Raw genomic sequence first — 25,517 nt, forward strand, 5'->3', positions numbered from 1 at the left:
ACTTACACTTGGCCAGCAAGGCATCCGATCAAAAAATTTCCCGGAGTATATGGGTCTGACGTGATCTGGAGGTTCTACTCCTGGTTCAATGTTTTCAGCCTCCTTTTTCTCTTCAGGTTGTTGGGCAAACTGGCACTCAGGAGGTTCTATCACCAAGCCCATTTGGGGCTCTGTATTCTTAGTTTCATCTGGCTCCTCTGCTTGCGGCAGCCCAATGTCCACCTCTACAGGAGGCTTCATCGCTGTACTGGGCTTCATTACCATACAGATCGACTCTTTGTCCAGTTCCTCTCTAGGTTCTGTACCCAAAGCAGGCTGCTTCCTCAGTGAAGCCCCTGACCCTTCAGAGGCAGCAGCCGCAGGACCTCTCCTGCTCCCTAGAGCCTGTGGACTTTCACACACCATGCCCAAGGGAGGCTGTATTATCCTTCCAGGAGAACACTCTGCCAGAAGACACTCATTTTCTAAACCCACTCTTCCTGGCAACATACCCAGAGGTTTTGTTTCCTGTGAGGCTGAGACCCTGTTGACTTCTAAATTATTTTTCTCCGTGAGCGTTCTAGAAATATTCTGTCTTTTTAATCTCATTTCAAGCCCCTTGCTCAGTGGAGATTTTGTTTCTGGTGATGCCATCCTCTCCTCGTATTTATTACTAACCAAGGGGCTCTCACTCCATGGGGAATGTTCTTTTCCTAATCCCACTCTGAACCCCAACTCCGTGGGAGATTTTGTTCCCATAAAGACCCTCCTCTCTCTTAAGTCATCTTTTCCTTCGTGGGTGAGGCCGACCTTCATGCTCAGGGGAGATTTCCTTTCAGACACTCTCATTCCTTCAAGGGCACTCATCTCTAAGGGGAAAGCTGTACCTGGCTCGAGGGAAGTTCCCAATTCCTTGAGGGGGCCCAACCCTTTGGGAGACTCTACTCTCACGAAAGAGCACATCTCCGCTCGAACTCCCTGCCCGCTACTTAACACCTAGCGAAGTTCACAGGGAAAACGGAGCTGGAGGTCTGTTTACCCGGTTACCTGGGAAACAGGGGCGTGGCTTGGCGTGCAATTCTCTCTCCCGAGCAGATCCCCGCCCATCTCTTCCTCTTTCTCTTCCGTCCGTTTCTCTCTCTCCTCTTCTCCCTTTCCTCTCTGTCTCCCTCTTTCTCTCTCTCCCTCTCTCTCATTCTGTCACTTTTCCCCGCTTCTTTACCAGATTTGGAGGTCAAGAAAACTTGAAGGATGTGGTCTTCGGCACTAGAGCAAATGCTCACCAACTTCTCTCTAGTTTCCCAAGCAATGCAATCCTCTTAGGATGGGTTCATCCATGGGGTTCCTCCTGGCCGGTGGCCGATTCATTTTACCGGTGATCAGGGAATAAATAACCCTTTTTCTGGTGGTGGCCACTAATTTTAGGTCCTTCCTTGTGCAAGTACATGTACACTGCATGTAGTTTAAAAGCACTAAAAAACTACTTTAAATTCTGTAAAGTTATATTTGGCAGCTGTGGTATAGAAACATGTTCAAATCTTTGAGAACACATACTTTAATAACTAGCCTTTAAATATCATTTAAAGTAAATATATTAAAGTTTGAGATGTGTTACACAATAATGCATACTGAATTTTTAAAATATTGTGGCAAATTCAGACTTAATGTTTTTAAGTATGAGATTTTCTTTAAATTGGGGTTACACCTCTGTCAGGTTTTAATGAGAGCGTGTTTGGTGAATATTTGTCATGTTCTATACATACAGGAGACATAGAACACCTAGTTTAGAATTTGAATGGAATTTATGGGAATCCAATTTTTTTAAGAACTCTATGAAAAACTTAAAATCCAAAAATTTTTAAAAAGTGATAAGGATACTATTTCACATTTGTAAAAACTGTGTAATTTTCTAGATAGTTAATATAAATATTCTTCTCACCCTAATCACTTTAAATGACTTGATAGTGTATAAATCAAGGTATGTTTGGATAAGAGTTCATTCAATTCTTTCATTTTACAAATAGCTATTGAGTCCCTACCTTGTGTCAGTGCTCGGAATACAGTGGAATATAAGCCAATCCTTATCTCATGGAATTTATATTCTAGTGGGTATAAATAACCATCAAGTAAACCAATAAATAAGATCATTTCACATAGTGATAAGTGTTATGAAGAAAACAACGCTTTGATGTAAAGGGAAGCTACTTTAGAATTGGGGGGCTTAGAAGTCCCTTAGGTAGGTGACATTTGAGCTTGCATGATGCCCTGCAGAAACATGCTTTTTAAAGATGACTAGCTCAAGTTTCCACAGCATTTTTCTCACTGTCTTGTCATCATGCCTACAATTCTTTATGTTAGAATTACCTTTTGGTTTGTCTCCAGACCCAGTCAAAATGTTACCATTCCTTACCACTGAGGCAGACTCATTCTTCAACTACACAATGGAGGAAAGATTTCCTGGAAGGGAAAGTAGAAGATAGGGGGTGCAGTGGATGATTGAGAGATGCAAACTGCTGGGAATTTGTGAGTGGGTGTTTAGAGATTTGAGGGCAAAGGAAGCACTAAGAACAGTGTTCAAGTCTTTATGACTTTATTTAGGGCCCATCCATTTTATAGTTAGTCTATCAACTAGTAGGATCCCACATTTCCCACTAAAATATATACAATTATCAGTCCTCAGTCATCTGGAGTTAGGAAAAAACACAGGCATATTGTGAGTGGCAATATAAGAGCAAAGCTTACTGTGGCATTTCAATCTCTCCAAAATTACCACAGGATTCTAGAGGTGCTAGCCACTGGAGCAACACCCTCCCAAGCAAACACTATGACTAAACAATAAAATATAGTGGAATGTATTCATGAAGGAGGTGAATTAAAAGATAAAATTGGTAGAAAGAAATGAATGAGGAAGCAATATCCTAGAACAATGAAATGGGGAGTTTCTAGCAATTTATAAATTTCAGCATCCATGTGTTATTTGTTAGGTCTTCTTAAGTCATACGTTCACCATTCTAAATGTAATTAAGTTCACCAATATTTTTGGGGTCCCTATTATATGAATCAAAGGTCCTCTGGAGGAATTGATGATTAAATTATGGTCCAAGCCTTCAAGAACTTTAAAATCCTAATGGGAATGAAAGTCTAAGGAGAAAAGTCTAGGCACACTCTAACTGTAAAATAAGGCAGATATTAGAACCATTATAGACAGTAAGGCAAAGTATCATGAAACTATAGGAAAAAGATAACTAAATCCAGTGGAAGTATCATCAGATGTGGTCCAGAGGAGTTGGCATCCTGGCTAAGGTGAGACCTGCAGTGACAGGCAGTAATGGTGTTCCAAGTGGAGAAAACAAAGCGATCAAAGACACCAAGATGAGAACACACAAGCAACATTCTGGGAACACAGAGTAGACTGGTATGATTAGGGCACAAAGCACGAGTTTGGGATAGAGGGAGGCTACAGAAACAGAATGAAAGAAATGTGGGTTGGGACTAGAGTTGAAGAACTTTGGACTGTATTTAGCAAGTAATGAGATATCATTGAACATTTTTGAGTAGGAGAGTGACTGGCTACAGCGTAAAGAACGGATAGAAGAGGCAGGAGCATGTATTAATTCCGGTTTATATGAATACAGGCTTTGGGATTACATCTCAGATTTAGGGATTAGAGAATTTTGGGTGATAGAATGGACAACGGTTTATGAGGGAAAAAAGGACGAGCTGAAGATGATTCTGCTCTTTCAAGCCCATGTGACTGGGAGGCTATTAATACCAGTCACCAAGCAGAAGCAGGTTTGGGGTGGAATAGGTTTGGTTTTGCACATACTGTTGACATGCCAAAACTGATGTGACATATCCTATTTCCTGATTCTTCCTAGGATTGTCCCAGAGGTATTACCATGACTAACACATCATATTGGAACAACCCCTGGGGATAAAGTGCCACAGACACCACTTATGTATGACACATTATGCTCTTCTGGTTAGTAACTGGGGAGTTGATCTGAAAGACTGGCTATTCAAGGGTTTAAATCATCTTCATTACATAATGTTGACTGAGCACCAACAAGATACCTTACCCCAAGTACACATAGTAGACAATCCATATCGATGTCCTCACAACAGGGCTATAAACGGTAAACTGCACACTGAAAAGTAGCCCTTATCCTGAGGGAAAATCATTTTAACATTCTACCAAGTTACAAAATGAATTTTTGTTTTGTTTTGTTTTGTTTCAGATGCCTGGTCAGAGACTGTCTATCGTGTGAGATTTAACCAAAGAAGCTTGTCTTATATAGGTCTGCAGTGGAGGATAATTAATGGCTTGTTTTTCACTGCAGTCGTGCTTAAGCACTCAGGTTCTGGAGCCAGCCTGCAGGTTAGAATGCAATTTCATCACCAACTCCGCGATGATTTTGCACAAATTACTCAATCTCTGTGCCTCAAATTCTTTACCTGTAAAACAGGCACGCCTCATTGACTAATTCCACACGCATGACTTAAGACTTCCGGCTGCCAGGCACTGTGCTAATCAGACAGCGGTGAGGACCACTTTGGGGAGTTAACATTCTAATGCAGGGAGGCAGACGATGAAGTCAGTTTCAGAGTGAAAGCTTCATGGTGTAAGAATAAAATGGGATAATTCCTGTAAAGTGCAGGACCCGTGAAGGGAAACTCTGAATGAAGTTAGCTATTATTCTAGGATTTGCCCCTCCCCACCAAAAACAAGTAAACTCGCAATAAAAGCATGTTATTACTTTAAGACTTCCCCGCCTAAAGACAACTTTTGGGATGGGGAGGGTCTCATCCTCCTCCCCGCAGTAAACACCACTTACCGGCCCTGACCGACCCAACCATCCACAGGGACACGTTGGGGGGCTCTCTCGTGGTAGAAAAGTCCCCTCAAAAAAGCCTCTTAGCCGAGTTACCAGGGTTGGGGTGTCGCGGGGTAGGGTACGGGGAACTGTGAACTCATATACACAGAGGGAACTTCGCCGCCCCACGTAGGCTGGAAGCAACAAACCCAAGATCTCTGGGGCTTCCCCGAAAGCTAGGCGGTAATGGAGCTTCCCCCCCGCCCCTCCCGCCAGGAGGCCAAGACCGCCGTCCAGATAACAATGGCGCCGGCGGGGGCGGGGCCGCGCGCGCCTCGGGTGAGGGAGGGAGGAGGGAGGCGGCGGGATCCGAGCCCACTGCCCGGGAGTCAGGTGACAAGCCCCGCCCCGCGAACTGGCCCCCGCTGGGAGGGCTTTGAGAGGGGCGGGGCAGCGGTTGGAGCGGTCGGACAGGTGACGACCGGAAGTGACGAAGGGGCGTAGTTCGCTACGTGCAGCGACGTGGCGGCGAGGTCGGCGCCGGGCGGCGGAAGTGGCTCCCGCGCTGGGACTTCAGTGTTTGTGTTTTGGTTCGCGAAGGACCCGGCGGCCGGCCTGAGGGGAGGAGGCAGAGGAGGGAGGAGGAGGAAGAATTAGTCGGAACTCGAGCGCCGGCGGCGGCGGTGGCGACGGCGGCGGAGGAGAAAGGAAAGAGGAAGGCGGAGCGGAGAGAGGCGGAGACGGAGCCCGACGGGGGCGGCACCACGGCACGAGCACCGCACCGTCCAGTCTAAGGGGAGCAGCGCGAGGAGACGCGCCGCCGCCGCCAAAGCCACAGCCTCGGCCTTCTCTCGGGACACGCCTGTGACCTGCTCCCGGGAAGCTTCAGCCCCGCGGCTCCGCGTGCTGCGGCCTCAGGTAACCAGACCGTCCCTCGCCCTGCCCACAGCGGGCCGGGACCCCGGGCTCTTCGCGGTCCCCAGTCTGTCCGCGGCCCTGCCGGCCCCGAGCCCCCCGCCCCTTCTCCCTCGCGCGCGCGGGTGCCCTGGACCGGAGTGCTGTCGAACCCGGCGTCTCGTCCTGCCGGCCTGGTGACTCATCCTTCAAGGGGCTCTGGAGACCAGGATTTGGGGACTGGCTGCGGGAGCGACGGGTGTCACCCTCTTCCCTTCTCAAGATGGCGCCGTGAAAGAGTATTGGAGGCCGCGGTCCCGCCTGGCTCCTGCCCTGGCAGCCCTGGGGGGTCCCAGCCAGAGCCAGGCCAGGTTCAGGGGAGGAGAATGGGAATGATGGCCAGGAGGCCTGGCGGGTCCTGCTCCTTCAGGCGATCCGGAGTTTGGTGTCAGTTGCTCAGGTTATCTCCAAGGAGGCACCGGGGCCTACGGCAGGTGTGAATTTGGGGAGCTCCGCCTGCCTTAGACTTCCAGAGATGGCTAATGGAGGGAGGAGGAGGCTCGTCAAAATAGGCTGTCTAGAGACTCTTGTCTCATCTATGGAAGGTGGTGAACCGCAGCTTTGAAGAACTCAAGACAGCTAGGCCGCTGAACACCCTCAGTGGGTAGAGACCATTAAACCTGCTCTGCTGTTCTCTTTCCTGGAAGCTGCTTACCCCCCTGAGACTTTTTAAGCTCTGAACGTCGTAATTCACATATTTGGTTTTTGTCTTTTGCTTAAGTGGAGTCACAGTGTTGAATCAGTTGGTTTTCGCATAACTAGTAGGAAAAAAACACGTATACACCATTGATAATTCAGGACAGCTCACAAACTTTATTCATAAGGTAAAATGGGGATAATCATATAAGCTCATAGGGTTGTTGTAAGCAAAATTCATAGAATAGTGCTTGGCACAGAAGTATCTAGTAAATGTTAGCTGCTGCTATTAATACAATTTTAATCAAAGAGCACCCAGAAGGACTTTAACTATACAATACCAGTTATTTTCAAAAGATTAAAAATGCATTTTATGGAAAATCTTGTTTTGCAAAATAGAAAAGTTTCAATAGTGAATACAAGTGTGCGTTTTTTAACTGTAATGTTATGCTAACTATATATATATATAGTTAAATTTATTTTCTGTTTGAGAGCCTTAGGAGGAACCATAATCCAATAGCTTTAAACCTTAAAAGGCAAAGCTAATTCGTAATTTTTTTTAATGGGAATCTGATGTTTTCCCTGAAATTTTGGAAGTACCATGGAAATTCGGAGTATATTGTCCTTGATGAGTAATTTAGTTTACTGTTTGTAGGTAATCAGACAATTGGGAAGTGTTTCAATTGCTGTTCTATGTAATCTAAAGGTGTGTTGGTGCATTTTCATCTACGTGACATTCTGTTGATATTTGCTCATTATCTCATCAACGGTCCACTTTAATTGCCAATTTTCAATCCCTACTATGTGATGACCACTGTATTAGAGGGTTTTTACATATATTCTCTCATTTAATTCTCTCAGCTATGTAAGTTAGGTATTCTGCAAGTAGAGATTTGGAAATGAAAGCACTTGTTCCAGCAGAAATTGGTATAGCCAACCAGGATTGTATCCCCAAATCTGGTGTGTTTTGAAGGGGATGGGAGGATAGATATGGGGGTTGTAGCATTTTTTCATTATGGAAAATTTTTTAAATATTCAGAGGTAGGGAGGATAGTGTAATGAACCTGTCACCTGACTTCAATTATCTTATGGCCAGTCTTGTTTTATTTACATTCCCATTGTTTGGAAGCAACTCAGACATATCATTTCACCTGTTAAGTATTTTGGTATGTATTACTAAAAGATAAGGACTCTTCAAAGCTGCTGTTTAGATGAGGCAGAGGTGATTTTATTGTCTCGAGAATGTAAGGGCTCATGGATAGGTTTATTAATGAATTCATTGTCAAGAGGAATTCTTGTATAAACTCATTTCATGGGGAAGGCAAATTTGCTTATATCAGGTTCCTAAATGAAACATAACAGTGATTTTAGGGAGAGAATCATCAGATTTAATATTATTAGTAAGCCCATGATCAGATTTTGATTAAAGATAGGAGAAAACTATTATGATTGGTTTGTGAATGGATTGGAAAAGAGTTCTTTAAATGTTTACTAATTTTTTTTGTGTGTGTGTGAGGAGATCAGCCCTGAGCTAACATCCGCCAATCCTCCTCTTTTTTTGCTGAGGAAGACGGCCCTGGGCTAACATCTGTGCCCATCTTCCTCCACTTTATATGGGACGCCGGCACAGCATGGCTTGCCAAGCAGTGCGTCGGTGCACGCCCGGGATCCGAACCAGCGAACCCCGGGCCTCCGCAACGGAGCGCGCGCACTTAACCGCTTGCGCCACTGGGCCGGCCCCAAATGTTTACTAATTTCTTTGAGATTGAAAATTAGCGTTATTAGATAATGGTAAGAGAATACATACAAGTTGCCATTCCAGCTAGTTTCTTCTAAATGTGTTAAATACAAAATAATGACATAGCCCCAAAACTACAGAAAAGTATAAGTAAATAAGACACTAATAAGCTCACCACATAAGAGAACCATGGTTATCATTTACCTGTATGATGTACTTGAGCACATGAGGAAACAGTTCTGTCTTATAGCCACTAGACACAAACTTGGGAGCCTTTAAATATTTGTTGCTCCAAAATTACCATTAATTAAACAAAGAACATGTACCATTTATTTTATTTATATATTTTTTTTTAGGAAGATCAGCCCTGAGCTAACATCCATGCTAATCCTCCTCTTTTTGCTGAGGAAGACTGGCTCTGAGCTAACATCTATTGCCAGTCCTCCTCCTTTTTTTTCCCCAAAGCCCCACTAGATAGTCGTACGTTATAGTTGCACATCCTTCTAGTTGCTGTATGTGGGATGCCGCCTCAGCATGGCCAGAGAAGCGGTGCGTCGGTGCGCGCCTAGGATCCGAACCCGGGCCGCCAGTAGTGGAGCGCACACACTTAACCACTAAGCCACGGGGCGACCTGAACGTGTACCATTTAACGGAGGCCTTCAGATTATAATGGCCAACATTTATTGAGTTCTTACTCTGTTCTAGGATCTGTTCTACTTATTAACATAATTTTCCTCAAAACTGCTTTAACCCATGTAGTCTGGCTCCAGAACCTGAACTCTTGAGTCACCTCTCGGGTCTCCTGGCTTTGAAACTCAACTCTATCACAGTAACTGTGTGACCTCAATCAATTTACTTAACCTCTCTGTGCCTGTTTCCTCATTTTTAGGATTGTAATAATCTAACTTTATAGACTTTTGTTCAGTGGCTATGTTAGGTATTTAAAACTACCTGGCACAAAGTTGAGTGTTTAATAAATGTTAGCTTTGAAAAATAAGAAAAAGCCCTAAAAATTACAGCATGATTTTAGGCTCAAATCTCATGCCTTTACATTATTTTGTTACAAAGGTAGTGAATTAAGCTAAATGGCATTCAATGTCCAGTAGAGGTTATAACTGTCATAAAGTAATGGTATAGGCAAAGTTTACTAAAGTGATTAACATTAGATTTTGTTTTGTTTTACTGATTTGTATATTTAATTAGTTCATATTTGATTTCTTTACAGGTTTCTTTACCTCCAGAAAGAAAAACGTTTGACACCTTGCATCCTGGAAGTTCATTTAAGAGAGTGAAATTAGGGACTTCTTTCAAATTTGGACATGGCTAATCGAGGAGCAACAAGACCCAACGGGCCAAATACTGGAAATAAAATATGCCAGTTCAAACTAGTACTTCTGGGAGAGTCTGCTGTTGGCAAATCAAGCCTAGTGCTTCGTTTTGTGAAGGGCCAATTTCATGAATTTCAAGAGAGTACCATCGGGGGTGAGATTTTTTTTCCCTTCTTCATTTAATTGAATCAAACATTGGCCAAAAAGATTTTGCAGTTCCAATTGTGTGATGATGAATACCTAAATAGGTCACACAGTGAAGAAAAGAGCTGTTCAGTAGACCTCAAGCTTTAAAACTTTTCTTGATTTTTGTTAAGATAACATCTTTTTAAATTTTGATTTCCTGGTTATCCCCAAGATGGTTGTATGAAAGCTAAAATACTTGTATGAAAGTTAAAATACAGATGCAAACATAAGTAGAATCAGTGTGCCAAGTGATAAGATTTGATCTGGTATCTATGTCTTGATAATGATTAGAAACTTCTTCAAATTAATACATATTTGTGCTGAATTATATTGGCTTTAGAATAAATAGTGAAAATAGTAAAAGAAAATAGTAAAATTCTAATTCTAAATAACTGGACTATTAGTAAATTATACTGATTTGTAAAATTAATTAAATTGTGTTAAACTTGTTTAAGAATGCTCCTAGGGTAAGGGAAGAGAAAAGGTTAGTGATTAATGGAGAAGGACATGAAAGGAAAATGGGACCTAGGGAGGAAGATGAAAGAAGAGGAGCAAGAAGTAGAGTAAGCACTCCACACAGTGGTTGTAGAAGGACCGAGATGAGGGGAAGGTAAGATGCAGGACAGAGGAGACAACTAACAGTACGGTGTTGTGGATAGAAGACAGGAAATTAGATAATTGAATTAACTCCAGAACTATATAGCAGTGGGGCAGAACAGCCTTTTTTGGGCCGCAGTTTCATCTGTCAGATGAAGCTTTTGAATTAGATGATGTCAGGGGAAACACACAGCTTTAAGATTCATAATGTTTTGCAAGGGGTATGTAATTAAAGCGGTACTGTATTTTTTGAGGTATATATGAATACATTGTAACCTCATAGATTTAAAAAGTCAGACTTTTGGAATTCATAAGACAGATACCCACTGGCATGTAGCAACTTATAGGATCTATTTTTCAGAAGCATAACTTTATGCTGTGCATTTACTGTATGTTCTCAAGTAAGTATGCTTGAGGATTTTATTCGTAGTCTCAGACCCTTCCAGTAAAATACATTACAGAACTCTACTGCCTCCTGGCTTTTCCCTACATATAGGAAATAGATAAGTGGTATTTCCACTTGAATAGACTCAACAGTATAATAGTGATTGTCAACTGCTTACATTTATGTATCAGTGTTACTGTTTTAGTGCTTTATGTTTTTTATAATGGATGAGCATCAAAAATGTAGTCCATATCATGGAGCTTTTATTTAATAAAAAGTCAGAAATCTTGGTGTTTTAAAAAATTTTAGTGAAAAATATATCACGTTCTTCATGGCTTCTTTTTTTTCTTCTTTTTTTTTTTTGTGAGGAGATCAGCCCTGTGCTAACATCTGCCAATCCTCTTCTGTTTTTTTTTTGCCAAGGAAGACTGGCTCTGGGCTAACATCCGTGCCCATCTTCCTCCTCTTTACATGGGACACTGCCACAGCATGGCTTGACAAACAGTGCGTCAGTGCATGCCCGGGATCCGAACCGGCGAACCCCGGGCTGCCACAGCAGAGCTCGCGCACTTAACCACTTGCGCCACCAGGCTGGCCCCTTCATGGCTTCTTTGTTAATACATTTATATACATATCTGGTTTAGTAATGAAATATTACCTCTCAAGGTTTAGCCTGCTCCAGAAAGCAAATTGGGCCAAAGCTAACTGGCCCACATGGTAGGAAGAGTTTTAAAGACTGTTAGGTCATGTCTACCCACCTTAAACTGGGTGCAAAAAGTTAGTTAGTGTAACCGTTTGTTGGCAAGTGATTGGCAATGGCAGCATTTCCCGAAGTACATATGCATTCTAGGCTAAACACCTGGGCCAAATGGGTTTAGGACTTGCTATATTCTGTCCCCTGCCCGCTCCCCCTTCACAGTACATATTAAAATAATGAAAACAGTGAAGTACTGTAGTAAAGAACTTAATTCTTGGGTAACTTTGTCAGAGCCTCAGGAGCCTAAGACTAGAATTTTTGTTTTTGTTTTGGATACTTTGATTGTCTTCTAAGTGTATTTTTTCTTAATAACATCTCGAAGATGTTTGAAAGAAAAATTTAACCCCATATCAGTGCATCATAAATATACATATTCTCTGATATGTGTATGTATATATACTCCATTTCCATTTAATATCAGTTACATTGTCTACATTTCATTAATGAATTTTTCAAAAGGTTTTCGTTCCTACATGTAAAGCTTCCTTAATATTTTCTACTTGTACAGATCAAGTCTGGCTTTTAAAACCAACTTTAAAAATAGAGTTTACATCCAAATTTCTGTGTTAATGGTTATTGGACACTTTCACCATGTTGACCACATATTAATATCTTCAGGATGTATGACAGTGCCATTATAATTACAGCTGTGAGCACTGTTTTTTTTTTGAGATATAATTGACGTATAACATTGTGTAAGTTTAAGGTGTAAGACGTGTTGATTTGATGTGTTTATATAGTGAGCACTATCCTTTTATGCTCTTTGCTAACAGCTCTTCACCCTTAGGGACTATGATAGATTCTAATCATTCAAGGATTTCAAGGTTTGAGCTATTTAATGATCAACACCAAAGGTCCATAACTTGTAAGTAATGTGTATTTTTGTTTTCGCTGATGTGTGGTAAGAGTTATCTAACAAATGAACCTGGTCAAATGTTTTGTATTTCACCTGTTCTTTCTTTTTCACTTGACTATTTATATCTAGTAATATTGGTTATTGTCTGAAGAGCTCACTTAAAATTTTCATCTCTGTTTGATTTTGTTTTAAGATGGAAATCATATGCTGCACTTTTGAATTTGTGTATCCTAGAACCTTATATTCATCAAGAATATCAAGGTTTCTTCTGTAGTTTGTGTGGTTCTTGCTAGACGTGATAGCTTGATTTAAGAATCCATGTTGTCTCGCTGTACAGCGTACCCTGCTCCTTGACCCTATAGCACTCATGAGATTAGGTAGTTAGCTGGTGGGTTTAGCATTTTGGGGGGGTTCCAGCTTGTTTGTAGGAATTTAAAGTGTGCATGAAATTTGTTCCTGTTCTTTGTCTAAGACTAGCCCAGAGGGTTAGCAAGGAGCATTACGCTCAGAAGATAGTTTTTCTTTTTTATTTGCTGTCTCATCTGGAGGCTCAGTAAGTCTTCAGCAAATACTTGTTAGATGATAGGGCTGGCCATTTTTCACTTAGCACCTTGAATACCTAAAGATTTCTAGTGAGTTCCTCTTGTCAAAAAAAAACAATATTTGGGGGCTGGTCCCGTGGCATAGCAGTTGAGTGCACACGCTGTGCTGCTGGCAGCCTGGGTTCGGATTCCAGGTGTGCGCCGATGCACCGCTTGTCAAGCCATGCTGTGGCGGTGTCCCATATAAAGTGGAGGAAGATAGGCACAGATGTTAGCCCAGGGCCAGTCTTCCTCAGCAGAAAAAAAAAGAGGAGGATTGGCACGGATGTTAGCTCAGGGCTGATCTTCCTCACAAAAAAAAAAAACAATATTTGTGTTTTAAAAGACATTTACATGATATTTATAAACAAATAGATCCTCAGCGTAAGTCAGAGCAAGATTAGAATATATGAGATAGCATGCAGTCATTCAATCCTTCTTTTTCTTTTGAGAGAGAAATGTTTGATACCACAGTTTAATTTTGTATACACTAGTCATCTAAAGAAATGTCTTACATTTCATTTTGCATAGATTATGGAACTGTACATGAGAATATTAACAGCATTCCTCTTGCTGATACTATAATTTTTGAGCTTTAGTTTACAGGAATGGTTCTCAAAGAGTGTTCCCTGTACTAGAAGCATCTGCATTACCTGAGAACTTGTTAAAAATGCAAATTCCTGAGCCAGCCTTGATGGTCTAGCGGTTAAAGTTTGCCACACTCCACTTCGGTGGCCTGGGTTCGATTCCTGGGCACAGAACCACACCACTCATCTGTCAGTAGCCATGCTGTGGCAGCAGCTCACATAGAAGAACCAGAAGAACTTACAACTATACACAACTATGTGCTGGGGCTTTGGTGGGGGAAAAAAGGAGAAAGATTGGTGGCAGATGTTAGTTTAGGGCAGATCTTACCCTGCAAAAAGAAAAAAAATGCAAATTCCTGTATTGAATCCAAACACTGGGCCAGTAATCTTAAGTTTTAATAAGTCTTGCAGGTGATTCTGAGGCATGCTAAAGTTTGGGAACCACTGCTTTCTGTGTTCTGAATAGTCAATATTACATTTACACTAAAGTTGTTCTCCCATAAATGGTATAATTGCTTTTCTTTTTTTAAACTGTGATTTTTAAAAACATATTCATCCAACTACTCCAGTTTAAGAATTATAGATATTGTGTACTGCTTACATCACATATTGCCTTCCTATGAATCTGTTAACCTTCTAGGCCTCTTAGAGAGAAGATGGCCCCTTCTTTGTCCCGTCAAGGATAGCCTGCCTTGTCTTTACTAAGAGAGTATCTGTAGTTTTCAGTCATCTGTACCAGTGCTGCTCCCTTTTATTGCCACAAGTAATCAAGGACTGATTATGTACTAAATTAATTAAAGAAATAAGTGTCTTTTTAAAGCTACTTTCAGCAATTATTAACTCTAAGTAGAGTACCTAAAGTAATTATTTCAGGCATGTTTTTACTGCAAGAACAAAGTTCATTATACTACATTTAAGGTTCATCCAACTTCCTCATCGGGGGGCTAGCAGGACTTGTTTTTCTGTTCAGACTCAAAAACACCGAATTGGGGAAAAAATTATTCTTAAAATTAAGAAAAAGAAGGCTGATTTCAAAGTTGTTATTAACACAGTCTTGTACCTTATCAGTTTATGGCCAGGACTTTCTCAAGAGTCAAGCATTGTGGTTAAGAAAGGGGATTCTGTCTGCATTGTCTGATTTTAAATTCTAGCTCCAGCACATACCAGGTGTGTGATCTTGGGCAAGTTATACCTGGCTTTATTTTCCTCTTATATGAAATGGAAGTAATAGTACCTAACTTGAAAGGTTTTTTGGTCAGGATTAAATAAAAGTATGTATAAATTTTTTAGCACAGTGCCAACACAGGGTAAAATGCTTATTAAACGTTTAGCTGTTACCACTATCATCACCATCATTACTTTTTGCCGAGTTATTTTTATCGCTGTTGATATTTTTATTGTATTATCATGACATGGCATTATTTTGGCATCATGACTATTCCACCTAGGGCGTAGCATTTGATTTAGGATTTGACAATGTTAAAGACTTTTATGTCTAGATTATCTTCTCTTAGAAGGTAAAATGTCTCATTAAAAATATTATAGGAACAAATAAGATTAAAAAAACTTTATAAGCAAATACTTTCTAAATTTGAACCTTCCTAAAAGTAAAGTTTTTGTGATTCATTCAAGTAGATAGCATGAGCATTTACAACTAAGTTTCTTAAAATTCTGTGTGGTAAGTTCTTACTAATTTCCCCACAGTTTATTGGTTTCCACAAAAGTGGTTAGTCATGTATATTACATTAAATGCATGCCACCCACGTCAACTAAGTTATTTTTGGAAGTTTTCTCAGAGGGAGAAGTTACACAGTTAAATAGAATACTACATTTATGTTGATATTTAAGTTGCTTCCTAAACTGAGAAACATAAAGGCAGCCAGAAAATTGAAATCTGAAATTAAAAGTTAACTTGAAGTTAAAATTTAAATCTAAAGGTTTTCCTGTAGTAGTATGCTTTCTACTATTGCCCCTCACTTGTTAGCCTTTATAAAGACTTATTTGTATAATTGTAATCTATGCATTTATTTAGTTGCCTTTCTCTTTTTGCATCTGCACATTGTTTTCAATTAAAAATACTTTTGAGAAAGGACAGAAGACCTAGAGACAAACCACCAGCATATGGTTTTTGATTCATGAGAAAAATGGTTTTTGAAATATTCATTGTTCTTTCTGATAGAGTGGGAATTAAGATTTGTGGAAGTTAATCATTTGGTTTCAAGTGAAAGAGTATTATCTTTATGCATAGTATTATTCTAGAAAGTAGATATTCAGTAGTTGAGATAGGTTATATTACTCAGAGAAGTTGGTAGAGATTTGATATTTTATGTCAGTTTCTACCAGTTTCTACCAATTATCTGATAGTCTTCGCATCAGTTATTCTCCAATGTGCTAGTTTAAAATGGCTCCGTAAGCATTGCTGTGAATTAGGAGTCAGTAACCTCAGTTCTCATCCTGGCACCCTTTATAAACACTTGTGAGAGCCCTGTTTACGCATTTGTAAAATGAGAGGCTTGAACTAAATAAGGATTCTTCTCGAGCAGACTTTCTTTTAAAGTGTGTACTCTCCTCCACATTCAACAATGCAATCAATACAATTTAACTTTTTTTCCCTCTTAAAATTTATTTCACAATTTGGGATCATGAACATCAGTTTTTGTTCCATGTTATTCAGATGCTCTCTGGTGCTGCTGAAGTGTTTCGAGCTGTTTAATAGTATGATTTTTTTTTTTTTTTTGGCGAGGAGATCAGCCCTGTGCTAACATCTGCCAATCCTCCTCTTTTTTTGCTGAGGAAGACTGGCCCTGGGCTAACATCCATGCCCATCTTCCTCCACTTTATATGGGACGCTGCCACAGCATGGCTTGCCAAGCAGTGCGTCGGTGCACGCCCAGGATCCGAACCGGAGAACCCTGGGCCACCGCATCGGAGCTCAAGCACTCAACCACTTTCGCCACCGGGCCAGGCCCTAGTAGTATGATTTTGCCAATTAGCTCTAACTATAGTGAACTGCCTCTATTGATTCACTGATGTGCTGCTTTTATTCTGTTCCATACTGGGAAATAAGATTATCAAGCTTCTCTAAAATTCATTTACTCAACAAATTTACCAAGCTCCTAACACTGTGCTAAGTACTAGAAACCAAAGATGATCTCATGGTTTAGGATGGAAGACAGATTGAGTACACATAAGGTATGAAAAGTGGTATTATACCACTTTTTAAATTAAGCCTAAATTTTCAACTCATCTTCCTGTTTTCATTTGTTATATATATCCCAAAAAAGATATACGTAAAAAGTATATTCTCGGTTACATACTGAAGAAATCTGTAAGTTCGTATAAGCTTTGGTGCATGGACTTTATGACATCTGTTTTGGCTGCTTTCAGTCTATATTGCTACCTTCCTGTTCTTTGCTCTGTTCTGAATATTTAAGGTTTCCTGATAATTGACCTTTTCATAGACACAGAGGTATATAAAAGACACTTGGTTTTTAAGGGTATTTGGGGAGGGTAGTGGGGTGGGGAGCTTTTTTAAAATTTGCTTTTAATAGAGTAAGACTTTTGACTTGATAAAAATGTAAGAAACGGGGCTGGCCTGGTGGCGTAGTGGTTAAGTTTGTGCGCTCTGCTTCGGCGGCCCAGGGTGCGCAGGTTTGGGTCCTGGGTGCGGACCTACGCACTCCTTATCAAGCCATGCTGTGGCAGGCATCCCACGTATTAAGTGGAGGAAGATGGGCACAGATGTTAGCCCAGGACCAGTTTTCCTCAGCAAAAAGAGGAGGATTGGCAACAGATGTTAGCTCAGGGATAATCTTCCTCATCAAAAACAAAAATATGTATATATAAGAAACTTTGTTTTTGAAAAACGTTTCCTTTCCCCTTTTAGGTCTTACACTGTAGTAATTTGATACTTCTTATACGTGATCTTGCTTATGATGCATATGAATTAATTTATCATAGGATAACATCTTTTAGAGTCATCATTGAGAGAGCCTTTTGTTAGCAGGCCTCTTGGTGGAAGAGAATAGGAATGTGTAAGAGTGAGAAAAGCAACAGGAGTAATTCCAGAGGTTTTTGAGTTTTGATCATTGTCTGTGTTGATGTAAACATGATCTCTAGCTACCAAAGTACTAAATTCCTCAAGATGGAAATGAGTATTACTGAAGTTACGTATTGAATTTTGAAAATAATAAATAATCCTTAGTGTTTTACAAGTGTTGCAAAACAATATTTGAAGTAAGTGTTGATGAATAGCATTCATCCTCTTTTCAAGGTAATACAGGTAAAGAAAGGTAGAAGCAAGATGAGGAACCAGTCATTCATGGTTTTTTAGCTTCTGTTTCCACAGTTGAAGATAGCAGGTGCCCTTTGGACTCAAAAAGAAGAGAGTAATCTGATGATATGGGACTCTAGTCACAATGTAATTATTGGACACCTTCAGCATTTCTCAGTCAAAAAATAGTTCATCTTTGCATAAAACTAAAGCTGGAGGGTGTTCCACTTAGTTGTTATCAGTTCTGTTTGAGGTGCAACATGACTGTATCTTGGACACGTAAGTTACTTTAATATTAAAAGGCTTGTAAAGAATCCTAATTTTTCATCTATTGCATTCGTAAATACTTTGTAAATTTTAGAAAAATGTGACTTCTAGGAAATACAGGGTAATTTTAAGATAATTTGTAAGATAATTTTTAAATGGTTACATGTTATGTGATACAATCTTAGAACTTAGAAGGCATTTTCACAAGTCTCATCTGGACCTTACCGTGGCTATATATGAGGAAATACTGATTTTATAGATGAGGAAACTACGGCAAGAAAAGTGATTTCCCTGAGGTTTCACAGCTCAGTGGCGGCTGGGATTAAAGACAGATCTTTCTTTAATGCCACTTGTATTCTGGAATTGATTTTGTGTGTGTGAATGTGTGTATCTGTAAATTTTTTGCCTTCTTTTTTCCCAAATTGCTAAAGAAATTATCAGACTAAAAAATCTGGTTCAAAGTTAGAGTTCACATATGCATGACGTAGCATTCTTTTATAAAATGTGTGGTACTTGACAGATAATGGACCCCTGTATAGATTACTTAACAAGGAAAGTAATGTGAAAGTATTTTGAAATAAAAATTCAAATCACCCATATTCAAAAATTACCACCACTGTGTTCGGTTTTATGCCATCCACATGCATACATTTTAAAATTTTTATTTTATTAATTTGTTCTTGTGAGTCAAAATTCAAATTTAAAAGATTTACTTTGAAAAGTCTGCCTCCCCTCCCGTCTTCTACCCCACTCAGTTCTTTTCCCCAGAGACAGTGTTACTTTATTGTATGTGCTTGCAAAGTTACTATTACGTTCAAATCTATATGTTCTCTCCCCGTTTTTATGCAGTTTGAAACATATCAGACCTACTGTAATATACCTTATATTTTTTACTTTAATACTGTTCCAGTTATCTGTTGCTCAGAAACAAATGACCCCAAAACTTAGTGATTTAAAACAATCATTTTATTATCTCTCATGATTCTGGGAGTTGAGTAGGCTTAGTAGATGGTTTTCTAATCTCTCATGGGTGTGTGTGCTAGAATCATCTCAATATATCTGGCAGCTGATGCTGGCTCTTGGTTGGGAGCTCAGCTGGAGCTGTCAGCCAGGACCCCCTCATGTGGCCTTGCCACCTGGCTTAGGTTTCCTCACAGCATGATGGCTGGGTTCAAGGATGAGTGTCCCAAAAGTACCAGGTGGAGGCTGGGTGGCCTTTGATGACCTTGCCCCAGAAGTCACATAAATAGCATCAATTACGTTCTAGTCAGAGGCTCACACAGATTTGAGGGAGGAGTGGCAATGTCATGTTGCAGGAAGAATGTGGTGTGGGAAATCTTGTTGCAGCCATTTTGGAAAATATAATCTGCCAAAGTTTTATCCATATCGTGTTATGAAGAGCATCCTCATTTTTATTGGTCGCATCAGTATTCCATGCATGGAACATACCAATGTATAATCTAGTTTTGGATTTGCACCTTGTTTTATATTTTTGGCTGTTAACAGTGCTGCAGTGAATAATTTAATTCATAGTCATTTCTCACATATGTTAAGTATTTCCATAGTGTAAATTCCTTAAGTTGATTGCTATGTCAAAAGGTATATACTTTTGTAAATCTGATAAATTTTTCCAAACTTCCCTCCAACCAGCAATGCACAGAAGGCCTGTTACCCTACACTCAAGGTATTATACTTGTCGATCTTTGCCATAGTCTTATGCATTGATCCTTGCATTTTTTATGTCATTTTTTCCCATATTATGTGCAAAGTCAAGCATCTTTTCATATTTTTAGAGCCCATTGTGTTTCCTTTCTCTGCAAACTATTTATAACTTCATAATTTTTTATATAGATTCATTTATAATAGTCATACTATTGTATTCTGTTTCATTTATTAATGATAATAATTCTCAATACCTCTGTATTGTATTCATATTTATTTTGCTAATTGGTAATCTCATTTTTTAACCATACCCTTATTGTTGGACATTTAATGTATGCATTTTTGTTTGCTGTTTTAGGTTATCTTCTAATAGTGGATATTTTCTTGGAACTTTTTTCCCTCTGGACTTATTTCTGTAAGATCAGTTTCTAGATGTGGTTACTAAACCAAAAGTAATTTTATCTAATGATTGTGGGGTCAAAAGGATTCCAGTCTTTTCATCACTTTTTTCCTCCTTTAGAGATACTCCTAATATCTTTGGGCATTGCTTGGCATAGATAAATATGTTCTGGGATTACAGGTTTCCTGTACCTGATACTCTGGGGGTTAGAGTCTTCCCTGTGGCTTCTTTCTTCTTTAACTTGCCCTTTTCCATTCCTGTGTTGTAAAATTATCAGATACAGAACTTTTAAGCTCACTGAGTGGATAAACTTATTGCTAAGTATTAAAGAGTCACTTTTCAAGGCCAGTAAAGTTTTAAAGGTCTAGGAGATGCCCTTGAGGTCTGGGAAGCATTAAGTGCTGAGTTCTTATTTTTTTTTTTTCATAATTTTATTTATTTATTTATTTTCCCCCCAAAGCCCCAGTAGATAGTTGTATGTCATAGTTGCACATCCTTCTAGTTGCTGTATGTAGGACGCAGCCTCAGCACGGCCGGAGAAGTGGTGCGTCAGTGCACACCCGGGATCCAAACCCTGGCCGCCAGCATCAGAGTGCGAGCACTTAACCGCTAAGCCACTAAGCCACGGGGCCGGCCCAAGTGCTGAGTTCTTGAACCAAAAGGAGAAAAAGGGATATCACTAATAAGAAGGGGGAAAGAAACTTACTTGCAAAATAGCCTGGGCACTATCCTTGCTTTTCTTAGTTTGAAAATGGTATGCTTAGGTGTAGATATTTCAGCATTTATCTTTCTTGATGTTCTCTGAGCTTCCTGGATCCGTAGTTTGGTGTCTGATGTTAATTTGAGGAAATTCTCAGTCATTATTGTTTCAAATATTTCTTCTATTCCTTTCTTTCTTCTCCTTCTGATATTCCCATTTTGAATGTATTACACCTTTTGTAGTTGTCCCACAGTCTGTTGATATTCTGTGTTTTGTTTTGTCTTTGTTCTCTTCGTATTTCAGTTTTGGAGGTTTCTATTGATATATCCTCAAGTTTTGAGATTCTTTCCTCAGCCATGTCCAGTCTTCTAATAAGCCCATCAAAGGCATGCTTCATTTCTGTTAGTGTTTTTGATCTCTGGCATTTCTTTTTGGTTCTTTCTTAGGATTTCCATCTCTCTGCTGACATTGCCTGTTTGTTTTTGCACATTGTCTTCTTTATCTATTAAGGCCCTTAGCACATTAATCCTAGTTGTTTTAAAATCCCTGTCTGATAATTCCAACATCCCTGCCATGTCTGATTCTGATGCTTGCTCTCTGTCTTTAAACTGTTTTTGCTTTTTAGTATGCCTTGTAATTTTTCTTGCTAGCTGCATATGATGTAGTAGATAAAAGCGGTTAGGCCTTTAGTAATGTGATGGAGAGTTGTCGGGGGAAGGGAAGCATTCTATAGTCCTATGATTAATTCTGTCTTTTAGTGAGCCTGTGTGTCTGGACAGTGAACTTCATAAGTGTTTGTCAGTTTTTTTCAACCCCCTTAGATGGGGCAGGATGACTAGAGTGGGCTGGAGTTAGATATTTTCCTTCTTCCACATGGAAGGCTAGAGCTGGCTGGAGATGGGTATTTCTTCTCCCAGGTCATTTAGACTATTAATCCCAGCAGGTTATGCTCAGATTAACTAGTTTCTTCTGAGGGCAGGCCTTGTTAAGAACAGAGTGGTCTGGCTTATTTCAAAATAGTTTCTTTTCCCCTCACCCTGCCAGAAGCACAAGGGGATTTTTTTGTGATATTTACTGTGAGAACCTGGTCAAGTTCCTGGAGGTAAAACTCACAAAAGCATGGTGGTCTGCCTATCACTGGGTTCTCCTGGAGTGTTTAACTCAGACTTGTCCATACCTAACCTCCAGCAATTTGTCAGTTACAGTTTGGATTTTCCTACTCTGGCACTGATTTCCTCAGGTTTCTGCTCTGAGATGTGATTTTCTGTATCCATCTGTCTCTCCAATTTGGGGGGCAGCAGATTGCCTTGTGACCTCACTTCTCTTGCAGATCTAAGAAGAGTTGTTGATTTTTCAGTTTGTTCAGCTTTTTACTTGTTGTCAGGATGAAGTGGTGACTTCTAAGCTCCTTACATGCAGAACTAGAAACCAGAAGGCATCTTTTCCTTGCCCATTATAGGAATTTAATAAAGTACTATTTAAACTATTTAATAAAGTATCTTTTGTCCATAGATAAAATGTCTTTCATAGACATATATCACTTAAAGCTAAATTAATTTAATTAATTTCATTAATTTCTTCTCTGATATTTGTTGGGGAGCATTTGTTTGATACTAGTTAGTAACCTGTAACAACCTCTCCACTCTCTCCCATTTCTTTACCTTTCCTGTAGTGTGTGCCTTCATTCTGCTTTCCAGTTCAGTATTTGGTACATCTTTGTTATATAAATCCAGTGTAGTGGTAAAGACTTTATAAGGGTTGTTCCCTTGATGGGGTAACCACAGGCTCTTAGCCTTGGAGGTTCAAATACTGGTTTTATCAGTTCATTCTAGGGTGATCAGGTTTGGGGTACTAACTTAATACTAAGCAAACTCAAACTCCTAAGACTAGTTTTAAAACAATGTATTAGTTACTATCAGAAGTACTAGTATGATAATATTCAGCTGGTGACGTGACTAGCTTATATCCTAGTTAGTGGATTCCCTTAAGGAGAGTTGGGTGTCCTTTACGAGTAACTATCAAGCTGTGAAAGTAAAAAAAGCGCATTGACTTACCTTACTCTTGGGTTATTTCTGAAAAAATTACATAAATTAGTCTTTTTAAAATACCTTTCCCCTAGACAATATTGGAGAAATACTGATTCTTATTCTTTACCTCATTTTGCTTGACTTCATGCAAACTCTTCCCTCTGTATCATTAATATTTTCCAAGATTGCAGTTCATTTGGCAACAGTTACCTCAGATGTTGCTGAATGTTTTTTGTTGTGGTAAAATATTCATAATAGAAAATTTACAGTTTTAACCATTTTTAAGTATACAGTTCTGTGGCATTAAGTACACTCACATTGTTGTGCAGCCATCACCCCTCTCCATCCTCAAAACTTTTTCATCTTTTCCCAGTGAAACTCGGCCCATTAAACAGTAACTCTCCGTTTCCTCCCCACTGCCACCTATGGTAAATACCATTTTACTTTCTGCCTCTATGAATTTGACTACTCTAGGAACCTCACATAAGAGAAATTATGCAGGGCAGGCCCCATGGCTTAGCGGTTAAGTGCGTGCACTCCGCTACTGGCGGCCTGGGTTCGGATCCTGGGCGCGCACCGACGCACTGTTTCTCTGGCCATGCTGAGGCCGCGTCCCACATACAGCAACTAGAAGGATGTGCAGGTATGACATACAACTATCTACTGGGGCTTTGGGGAAAAAAAAGGAGGAGGATTGGCAATAGATGTTAGCTCATCTAACATGGGCCCAGTGGTCAATGCCTGCCCAGCTCAGAAGGGAGTTTGAGGCTACTTTCTCAAAAAGAGGAGGATTAGCATGAATGTTAGCTCAGGGCTGATCTTCCTCACAAAAAAAAAAGAAAGAGAGAAATTATGCAATATTTGTCCTTTTGTAACTTATTTCACTTAGCATGTCATCAAGGTTCATCCATATTGTAACATGTCATTCCTTCCTTTTGAAAGCAGAATAGTATTCCATCATATGTATATACCACATTTTGCTTATCCATTCATCCTTCGTCAGACTCTCGGGTTTCTTCCATATTTTGGCTATTGTGAGTAATGCTGCTATGAACTTTGAGGTACAAATAATCTGTTCAAGTTCCTGCTTTCACGTCTTTTATGTATATACCAGAAATGGAATTGCTGGATCATATGGTAGTTCTATGTTTAAATTTTTGAAAAGTCTCTATACCATTTTCCACAGCAGCTGCACCATTTTACATTCCCACCATCAATGCACAAGGATTCCAATTTCTCCACATCCTTGCTAACTCTTATTTTCTGTTGTTTTCATAATAGTTATCCTATATCCTAATCAGTGTGAAGTGGTATCTCATTGTGGTATTGATTTACATTTTCCTAGTGATTAGTGATGTTGAGCATCTTTTCATGTGCTTCTTGGCCATTTGTATATCTTCGTTGGAGAATTGTCTATTCAAGTCCTTTGCCCATTTTTTAATTGGGTTGTTTGGTTTTTTGGTGTGGCTGAGTTGGAGTTCTTTATATATTCTGGATATCAATCCCTTATGAGATGCTCATAGCTTTTTAAGAATAAGTCCTATATGATTGATGTTTATAGATCATCTTATGATGGATTTACTTTTGGGAATATTGCCATCTTTTTAGGTGTTATTTATATAGTAAATTTTTTTACCTTGTTGCTAGGCTTTTGTAATATGAATTTCTGTTTGGCTTTAGTCACTGTGTATGCTTTTCTCTCTGCCCTAATCTATTTTTATCCCCTTTGTTCTCTTCTTCTTTGCATTAATTGAAATGTAACTCTTCCCTGAATATGTGGTTTTCTTTGCTGCCATAATCTACTGGGTACTTCCCCCTATACACACATACAATTTTAATGAGAAATGAAAATGGCCGCAGTTTTTATTTTGCCTGTTGTCAGCTCTAGACCATCCATATATTCTTCTCTGTGTACAATTTTATCATCTGAAATCAGTGTTCATCTGTCTGAGAAAATCCATTATATTAGATTACTCCTGTTGATACTCATTTCTCCAGCAAACAAATTTCTACCTTCACTGATAGCTTTGGTACTTGGTTCTTGGTGCTACTTGGTCAATTCCTGCCGTCCTTCACCCTGATTGGATATTCGTGTTGAAGTTTGATCCAGATTCACTGAACTCATTTATTGAATTCCTTGGCTCTAAAAACTTTTGCTTCCCCCACATATCACTTCCAGACAATCTCTAACTTGGATTTTATGGTTAGAAGCCCCTTATTTCTGAGATCTTGAACAAGGCCCTTCCCCTCTCTAGCAACTGTATCCTTTACCTTTCAGTTTTAATAGGGCCTCAAATCCACCACTTCTGGAGGTTTTCCATAAGGGAGAACACTCAGTCATGATCCCACTGTGGGGACACTACTGCTATTTCAGTTCCTTCTCTTCTGTGCTTTTCTCTTCATGTTTTTACATAGAGTACATTTTCCCTACCCTGAATTTATATACTTTTTTACTTTTTGGCAATTAAATAGATCATTATAACTTATCGAGCCACCAGTACCTTTTCATTTATACATTTAGGTTGTTTCTAATTGTTAAATACAAAAATTCTTTGAGCATAAAGATTTGTTCTCCCTATTTTGCTGCCCCTGCCGTCCCCCCTCCCCCATACCATCTTTTGGAGATTCTGTGAGATATTAGGTTAACAAGTATCAGCATTTTCATGGCTTTGCCACATGTTGACAAAATTATTTCCAAAACAGTTATAAGATATCACTGGCAGTGAGTGAGTTTTTGCCACACTCGCTTTTTTTATTTTTTCATTTTGCTAAGTTAGGAGATAAAACTTA

The 25,517-nt window shown here is 39.7% G+C and overlaps 2 protein-coding genes across 2 annotated transcripts in view; one reads left to right on the forward strand and one right to left on the reverse strand.

Annotated features, from left to right (window-relative positions):
• Positions 1–970, reverse strand: part of EFHB (EF-hand domain family member B) — a 48,013-nt gene extending 47,043 nt beyond the window's left edge. The window contains exon 1 of the mRNA XM_004419412.3: positions 7–970. Within this exon, the coding sequence (XP_004419469.1) occupies positions 7–942 (936 nt within the window). The 5' untranslated portion in view covers positions 943–970. The remainder of the gene's footprint in view (positions 1–6) is intronic.
• Positions 971–5,364: 4,394 nt separating this feature from the next.
• RAB5A (RAB5A, member RAS oncogene family) overlaps positions 5,365–25,517 on the forward strand; it is a 32,445-nt gene continuing 12,292 nt past the window's right edge. Inside the window, exons 1-2 of the mRNA XM_004419413.3 lie at positions 5,365–5,711; positions 9,347–9,603. Of these exons, the coding sequence (XP_004419470.1) occupies positions 9,441–9,603 (163 nt within the window). The 5' untranslated portion in view covers positions 5,365–5,711; positions 9,347–9,440. The remainder of the gene's footprint in view (positions 5,712–9,346; positions 9,604–25,517) is intronic.

This window comes from Ceratotherium simum, chromosome 5 (assembly GCF_057802395.1).
Source record: "Ceratotherium simum simum isolate JZ-2026a chromosome 5, ASM5780239v1, whole genome shotgun sequence".
NCBI classification, from domain to species: domain Eukaryota; kingdom Metazoa; phylum Chordata; class Mammalia; order Perissodactyla; family Rhinocerotidae; genus Ceratotherium; species Ceratotherium simum.